This window comes from Heteronotia binoei, chromosome 5 (genome assembly GCF_032191835.1).
Source record: "Heteronotia binoei isolate CCM8104 ecotype False Entrance Well chromosome 5, APGP_CSIRO_Hbin_v1, whole genome shotgun sequence".
In the NCBI taxonomy this organism is placed as follows: Eukaryota; Metazoa; Chordata; class Lepidosauria; order Squamata; family Gekkonidae; genus Heteronotia; species Heteronotia binoei.
Genome location: NC_083227.1, coordinates 132461829 through 132471057, shown reverse-complemented (window position 1 = coordinate 132471057; position 9229 = coordinate 132461829). Strand labels below are relative to the sequence as shown.

Sequence of the window (9229 nt, the reverse complement as noted above, 5' to 3'; positions counted from 1 at the left end):
GCTCACACTCTGAGTTGCTACACTACACCAGGTAGAGGTTATTTTTTTTTAGGATTCATAGTGGCTGCACAAATGAAAATTTGTGAATTGCAAGTTTTGAATGAATTTTTCTGGAACACATTTCTCTACCTCTTCTTTCCACACCTTTCAGTGTCATTTCCTTAGCATTTATGCCTTTTGATCCTTGGTTACTGTTTGCCGCTTTATCGCTATGAAGATCTGGCTTTTTTCCCAATTTTCAAAAGTTGCTTTGGGTATCTAGAACAACCAAAGTTATCTTCTCAAGGTTACACATATAATTCTGATGTCAAAAGGCCTGCTTTGATACAAAAAAAGTCACCTTTATATCATAAAGGAAATAATTGATCATTGGCTTCACCCAATAAACCAGGCTAATGCACAGTGCCTCTAAAATAACCATTACTCAGCAAAAACAGAGCTTTTGATGCACTCGTCTTGCACAGCTTTTGCTCCTTTAGAATGCTGGTTGAAATAATAAAGTGTTTCTTATTAGTCCACCATCAAATGTCTTTATTTAAGTTCTTCCCAAACTTGTCACTGAGTTGTTGTATAAGTTTTGCCAACTCGCCAGTTGCTTGTGACTTTTCTTCTAGAAGTTCATAGCGCAGACTTGAAATATCTTGCTTAATCTCCTTAAGTTCGCCTAAAATTAAAAGAAAAACTATTTTTAATAGGATGGAATACATAACAACTAGCAGAATGATTAATTTATCCCTTGCATCTTTCCTGCCATCTCTTGTGTGCGCTCTTTCACATGTGGGAGTTTCCAAACTTATCTACAAAGAATTTTGAACCATGTAATTTGTGGAAGAGCTGCAGTTATTTTATGGCTTACTTAAGTGACTAGCCCTGACTTCCATCCTAAGCAGAGTTACAGGTAGCCTTCTAAGTCCATTGAAGCCAATAGGTTTAGAAGGGTCTGCATAGACCCTCTGCATAGACTTCACATAGGATGGCGCTATAGTTGCATGAGACCCTAAGGACAACTCCCTAAGTGTGTATTAATTTTGGAATAAGAAACAAATATGCATGAAAAAAGGACATCTATTCATTATGACCCCAAACAGAACTAAGATAAGAGAAAGAGTCCAGTAGAAGCTAGTTGCGAGAAAGTCCAAGTTCAGTGAATTAATGATGAATAACTTTTATTGGATGGTGACTTCAGTAAGAAACTAATTCTGACAGCAATAAAATCCACAAAATACAGTCATTACTCTAAAATGTTTTAATCTGCATGCACAGGTATCATTTTATTGCATAAGAACTCTTAGGAAATGATACTGTTTTCAGCCTCTGATTGCATACATGGCTTTCTTTTCACCACCAGGCACCAATCACCAATCACCACCAATTACCAGTCTTTCTTTTGAAAACTTATGAGTAGGGGTGCTACCAGCCCTGAGACCGCTTGCGGGATACAAATTGAAATGAAATTAAATGTCATAAACACATTATTTTGATTTTAAAAATTCTTGTTTCTCACATGGATTTTCCTCTTTGAAATGGAAATGGCAGTTTCAACCATATGCATTTGACAAAACTAGTACCATAAAATTGATGCCTGTTTTTATATCACTTGTGTAAGTGGCATATGGCATAAAATGATGTTTCAAATTTGTTTATTGGGAAAACCAATGACAATGGGAGAAACATTTCACATTGACAACATATGAAAAGTATAGGAAATGGGTTAAAGTTGTAACTTCTAATATTTGGCCTAAATTATCCTAATACTTGAAAAAAATAGGCTAAGTTTATTCTTAACTTATTTTGTTCTAATTTCCTGAAAATTTGTGATAACTGCTGTCAACCTTTTTATTGATATATTAATGATATTGCTCAGTATTGTACCTATGTATATATAGTGTGTATGCTGCATTATAATTATGCAATGGTTTCTCTTTCCTTTTCTGCATACACACATGTATAATTTTTCAACTCCCATTTATATGCATGGCTTTCTGTTCACCACCAATCAATGGTTCTTTCTGTATTATCACTGAGCACTACTATGGGGAAAACAAGTGGAAAGGTTAAAAGTTGGATTGCATTACTTTCTTCCGCTGACAGGAGTCTTCCTTTGGCAGAGTAATCTGTCCTTCATCAGAGTATGGTTATTCACTTAGCAGACAGAAGGCACTGGAACCTCCATCCATCCATCCATCCATCCATCCATCCATCCATCCATCCATCCATCCATCCATCCCCTATCTATCTACCCATCTGTCTGTCTGTCTCTAGCCAGCCAGCCACATATAAAAAGAAACTGGTAAGAATTGTCCTCTTTTGCTTCTCTATAAAATTTCTTCTCATTCAGATATTATTTAGAATTTCTACATTGCCCAACAAGGGCTGTTTCAAAACTCCATTTAAAAGTTTGGCCACAGTGATTACTTTCTCTAGCATATGATCACTTGACTCATTGACTTTCTCTGAATGCTATTTTGCTGAACTCTAAGAAAGAGTTAATAACATCAGCATGATTTCTGTTTTGATTCACTTGGACATTTCTTAGTGACTGTTTTCACTTACCAGAGTTCTGTACCATTGTGCTCTAGCAAAGCACTAGGGATGGCTGGTATGATTTAGGCAACATATTCTTTGAAGCCTCTAATAAAAACTATAATGGAAGAGATGCTATATTCAAAGTCTAAGATACTTCTGAGGCTAACATTTTATCATTTTCCTTTCTGCTTGGTGAAAAATGCTTTCAGGGGGGGGAAATCCTTTCACCACCTTTAATTGATTGACAACTGAATTGTCATAAACACTGTTAATAAAATGTCATGACTTCAACTTTGTCTATGATATAGTACCAATAAATTTAAAAGAACTTGCCTTCATTAACTTCATCATTCTCTCGATCCACCTGGGCCTTCAGAACATATCGTTTAATAAGTCTCTTCATTATTTTCTGGGAAAAAAATCAATTAACATGATTAAATGGAATGATGTTGTCTGACCATGTCTGTTTAATTTTAGGGCCACAATCTAGTGCAGTTATTCATGTTTAAGACCATTGATGAGCTTGAGCACACAACTATATTGGATTGTGGACTGAATGATAGAGGCTTAAAACTCTTCAATTGTATATTAGATATGAAACCATAATATGCAAAAAACAAAGGTCACTATGCCACTATTTTACCTGGAGCAACTGCCTCTTGGTCCTTGGTCATTCTCATGTAATTTCTAGCAACATCTATATCTTTTGCACTCAAGATTCAGGGTGATTCTGTGGCTGTGTGCACCATGAGTAACACTCATTCAATTTGGAGGTATATTTGCTAGCTTCTTCCCCCTAACAACAAGTCTAGAAAGATTTACATTCCTAGGAGTGGTGGAATAGCATCTATAGAGGTAGAGACAATTGCTCCCGACATCCACTGATGGAAGAAGTAGGAAAGAAGATTTTGGCCCTTCTCTCTCTTTATTGCAGACTAGCCACCTATGTAGCTATTACTCTACATGATCCTGAAACTGAAAATCACATTTCTCAGGGTTGGAGATTGGAAATGGGGAAACAAGAAGGAGGGGGGAGATATATGACTAGCAGAATTTTTACTGATTAATACCTGGATCTAACCTAAAGTCTTTAAGATGAAGCTCAGTGAATTCACGGTCCGTGAACAGAAAACAAAAAGGCACAGCAAATTGTGAAAAAGAATATCCTACAGCAGCAATGGTTTTATTATTTAATATTTTTAAATGTTTAAAATTGCCCTTCCACTTTGACAAGGCAATATAAAAACAAAATAGCCTCAACTGACTGTATATAACATTGTAATGTGATACTGAAATTACAACAGTACAGAAAGTTATCTTTAAGAAAAAAATATGGATTATACTTGACTCGAAATCAACTTTCTGAAAAAGACAGATGTAACAAGTTTAATCATAATTAACTTTTTAAAAGAAAGCTTTAGAACCCAAGTACTAAGAAAGATCAGAAGATAACATTTTTGTTAAACAGCAATGAATATTTAGAGTGTGCAATGAAAACGTCCCAGTATTGTTTGTGAAACACAAATCCACATCTTAAACTAAAGTTATGAATTACAGAATGACTTCGATTTCTCTTATTCTGCTTGCTTTGTGTTTCTGAAAATGACCCTTTACTTTGGGAAAACAGAAACTTGTCCTGTTGCTTTAATGAGATATGAATTTTTATGTGTGTGTGTCCATACTAGAGAAGGACAGGCAATATTCTGTCACGCAGTGTACAACCAGTGTGTAGGCCATTCGTGAAGCTTAACCAGTCTAAATCACAAGCAAGGGGGGGCTTCCGGGTTACGTCATCTTGCCTTCAGGGGTGTTCGCAGATTGTCCTCCTGCAGCACCTCTGAATCTGGCTGTTGGAGGGGCATCACAGACGTGGCGCCTCCATAGGAAAGCCCTGGAGGGGTGTTTCTTTGGCATGGGACTTTTGCGGGGAGCTAGGGGTACGGTGGCGGCTGCCCCAAGGCTCTGCAGTCATGATAGCTGGCTCAGCAGCAGAAAAAGATGAACGCCTGACTGCTTTCTTTCGCTTTTCTCAGTAAGCTTTTGATGTAGCGTCTTTCTACTTCTATTGTGGTAATTCTACTTGACAAGTAAGTGAACTTTCAATTCCACTGGCTAATGGGTTGTTTTACATAACAACGAGCGGTTAGTTCAAAAGAAGGGATAGAGGCTGATTATATGCCTATTTCCTCTTGCAAATTAGGCCTCGAAAAGTCTACGAGCAATCTTAAGTATCGGTAATTACTTGAATTGGATTGAATACAAATACTTAAATCGACCCAGATTATCATTGGACATATGTTAAAGAGACCTCTATTTGGCTGCAATATGATCTGAACATAAATGAGATATATTCTAGAGAGATCTGTCCCTGTGGCCTGACTGCATTTGAAATGATAACATTTGAAATCTCAGCTGGAGCTGATGTGGAATGTTGATTTAACAGGATCTTGAAGCTACTTTTCAACTTGGATTAAGAGACTGAGTTTGCTGACAGAGAAAAATGGCACTGCCAAGCGAAATGTATTATAAAAAAGATATCTTATGGAATATTACTTCTGAGACAGGATCTCGACTCATTAATGCAGCTGATTAGAAAGCAAATGGGAGCTTTTATGCTGAAAGCTAGCAAACTTTCAAATCTACAGGAGCTGAGTGCTAAAGAGATTCTGCTGACGTCTGCGGAATTAGAATGGAAAAGTGATCTGCTCTGAAACGAACAGAAAAATGGATCCCTATGGCGCACTTACAAAACGAGACCGGAAATCAAGACTGAGTGAAGTCATGCTGAGAGGAAGAAATGGTGTTGAATTCTTCTTCTCATTATCGAGAGGGCAGGCCACATTGAGAAGGTGCATCCCGACCAGCAAATTAAGATGTGGAAATCTTTCAGGAAGAAGGACTCTTGAACTTTTCCCCTTTTTATGGATGGTTAGATATGGAACCCTCCATAAGAATTGACATGCAATTTTAAAAGGCAAAGTGTGATGTCTGGGTTACATTAAGTTGGTTTCTTATGAAAATAATTTCTATATGAATATAGAAACTAAAGGAATTCAAAAGTTTTTAAATTTTGGGAAGAAGGATTCCTGAGTTTTAGTTTTTCTTGTGGATAAGGTAAGGTAAGGTAAGATTTTATTTGTATCCCACCCTCCCCGCCTAGGCAGGCTCAGGGTGGCTAACAACATCTTATACATATACAATAAACAAATATGGAATTGTTAATAATGGATTGATATGTGATTTTAAAAGAACAAGGGAGATCCTAAGGAAGGAAGGGTGTTGTTAAAATGTTAGTTAAATATACAGTTAATTTGGATCTATGCTAAAGAGTGCAGACAACACATTTATTTTTACATAACAGATTTATTCTTTGTATGTTTATTTGGTGAAATTGCTCCTATTGATGTAAGAGTTGGACTAATTGTTAAAAAGGCAGATAGCACAATTATTTTGTAATCTGGTAGATTTGTTTCTAATATGCCCCTTTGGAGAAACTGTTTATACTGAGATAGACAAATTATTAAGTGGTATTTTTTTAATTAGTTAAGGATAAAGATATGATTTTATGTGCTTATTTTTATAAGAATATTGTTAAACCAACAAATTAGTTTGTGCTTATAACAGGGTTAAGCTAAATCAGACAAATTTGTGTTGAGATGGTTTTGAATTTTTTTTTTAACTTTATATACTTATTTGTGTTCAAGAAGAATTGTTTAGATTCATATTACTAGTATTAGTTTAGTAAAAAAATTCTGTAATGAAAGAAAGGATGGTAAAATATATGGAGACCTTTATACTTGCAAGTAGAATGATTTGGGTATTTTATTTGGAGGTAGAATTATAATTGATATATTTGTACTTTTTTCTGTTTCTGTTTTTCCCATTCTGCAAATGCCCTTCCCCCCTTTTATGTATCTTTTGCTCTGTTTTTTTTTCTTTGTCGTTAAAATCAATAAACATTATAAAATCTAAATCACAAGCAAGGTTGTCAACTGATCAGAAAAAAATGTCCTGCTCTTATGCCTTTCAGTGGCAGACATCAGAAGGTAAAGTTTTTTTCCATGACATGTAGAGATTTATTATTGATTACCAAACAGATTATTTCCTTGTTTAACACAATGTTTCTTACAGTTTACTAAGCAGACCACCAATAGTAAACTTGTGGAACCCATTATTATGAACAAATAAAGCTATCTTATACTGAATCAGACCATGAATTTATCAAGGTCAGTATTGTCTACTCTGACTGGCAGTGCCTCTCTCAGATGTCTTTCCCATTAGCAGATGCATAATCCTTTTAAGTGGCAAGGTTGAGGACTTAAAAGGAGGATGCAATGAGATTTTTTTGTTCACTTTACCCAACTCCTTCCAATTTCATTTCTTTTACCTGTACAAATAAATTGCCTCCTATGACATATACTGTTCTGTACTTCCTCTCAGGTAAAGCGCTCACAAGTAGGGAACTCTGTGCACAGATCTCACCTCCAAGCACTGAATAGTTGGTAACTATTTGACTTTTACAGAAATGACCTTGCAACTGCTACTCATGTTCTGATTCTATGCAGGCTTGATTACTTTCCTGAAATGTAAGGTGGGATCACATTGGGGTGGCAATATCTCAGCTCTGAAAAAGCTGGTTTTCTTTGATGTGTGCTGTGTCAATCCCACAGCTCCTGCCCTGCTGCTGGGAGAGGCGTGGGCAGCACACATGCAAGAGGAGCATTTAGACTGCTCCTTCACATGCCGGGTGGGTGCATCATGCATCCCAGCCGTTCAGACAGCTGGGAAACATGCCCTGCGTGTATTTTAGAGATTTGCTACTGGGAAGTTCCTGGTAGCTATTTAATCTGGTCCCATCCCATTCTAAAATGAGGTAAATATGGGCGGGACTCAGCGAGCAGATGTGCATGTGTGATTATGCACATTACATCTGACGTGGCTAGATCAGGGCAAATCTCTTGTGTGATTGCACATGTAGTCTCTGCAGGACTGCCTTCTGAAATACATCTGTAAACATCAACTGGTCTGGAATACAATACCCAGACTACTCACTCAGAGAATCCAATGGGAACATATTTACCAATCTTGAAAGAAGCTGAACTAATGGAAGTGTTTTACACCAACAGACCACAGCTCCTTTTAGCACAGTATTGTCTACTCTTGATGGTAGCAATTCTCCAGGATATCAGAGAGAAAGTCTTCTTGACACTACTATTTGAGATTCATTAACAGGAAATGCCAGAGGCGGAACCTGGGCCATCTGCATGCCAAGCACATGGGTTTCTAGCTGGTTCTACGGACTGAATCATCATATGAACTGTTTATTTTCATATGAACTTTTGTAGCAATTAAAGTTATCTGCTTTAACCCTACTCTGTATCTCCCTGTTGTCAGAGGATAAGTAGACAGCTATCTTTCCTGTAGGGGTACTCCATAATGGAGCTCACTCCCATCCCAAGTTCATCTGGTGCATTTTGTATAATTTAGCCTGGTGATACTTCAGATATTTGTATTAAGTTTTACTGATGGTTTGGTCTTTATTGCTTTGTTGTGTTACTATTTAAAAAAAATAAATTCATGTAAACTGACATGGCTCATTTTAAAGGAAAGCTGGGGTACAATTTCTTTAAAAAATAAATAATTTTTCTGCCTGCAGCAATCCCCTTTTGGAAGTGCAAAATGAATGTATATGTCAGATAGAACAGGATGGCTACAAATCTCAGGTGATTTCCTAAGGCCATAGACACTATTTTGGAGCCACAGGTATAAGACTCTTCTATGAAGATTAAACAAAGAGAACTGGTACTTGATCAAGCATGGGTGAAATACTTTTAGGTCACATTGATTTCAGTGGAACAAGTAGGTACATCCTTAAATTACTTCCACTGAAACCAGCTGGACATGAAAGTGCTTCACATTGTCTGGATTGTGCCCTTGATATATAGACCCTCTCCAGAAGTTCAGTTTTTATCCCAGAAGCAAATGTCTCTCCTATGGACTCAAAGATTTAGAGTAGATAATCTACAGTGCTATAGATAGTACTTTTGAATTCATGATTGTTGACTGCAATATGGTATCCTACACTCCTACAACTAAGTTAAGTGTATTCATTCTATTAACTATGCAGCCCAACCATATGCATATTTGCTTTGAACAGACCTTGCTGTATTCAGTATAGCTTATGCTCAAAATGCATAGGATTGCAGCCAAAAGGATGCAGCATTTTATATGCATTCTTCTTTAGAGGAAAACAAATACTGGACAATTGGTTTGAAGAAACATAAGGGCATAATGTGTAGAGATAAGTGTAGATAAATAGCTGGAGCTAGTTTAAAAGAGCTAAATTCATAAAAATTACACATGCAAAGATTAAAGGCATATTTGCATGGCAAAGCGAGACAGGGTTACTTCCAGGAGAATACATGAGGTACAATGCACATACTATATGCTGGAGATGACCATGGTGGTAGAATCCATTGGGAAGTAGTGTTGCCATCTGAAAAAACATAAATTAAGGAATGTTTTTTGGGGGGAAATGGGGAAAACTGAATCCCAAAATAAATAACTTTCAAAAGGAGGGACTTTTAAAAAAAGGAAAGGGGAATGGGAAATAACAAATCAGGATGCAAAAATGCTACCATCTCCTCACTGTTCACCATAGTTTAACATACTGTTTACCACCAAAATTGCAATACTGAGTAAC

The 9229-nt window shown here is 36.7% G+C and overlaps 1 protein-coding gene across 1 annotated transcript in view; it reads right to left on the bottom strand.

The window, feature by feature from the left end:
* Positions 1–320: 320 nt before the first annotated feature.
* The window catches only part of TRPC7 (transient receptor potential cation channel subfamily C member 7), a 255159-nt gene continuing 246250 nt past the window's right edge, over positions 321–9229 (bottom strand). Inside the window, exons 11-13 of the mRNA XM_060240416.1 lie at positions 8969–9022; positions 2860–2935; positions 321–664 (exon numbers count right to left, since the gene is read on the bottom strand). Coding sequence (XP_060096399.1) covers positions 522–664; positions 2860–2935; positions 8969–9022 — 273 coding nt within the window. The 3' untranslated portion in view covers positions 321–521. The remainder of the gene's footprint in view (positions 665–2859; positions 2936–8968; positions 9023–9229) is intronic.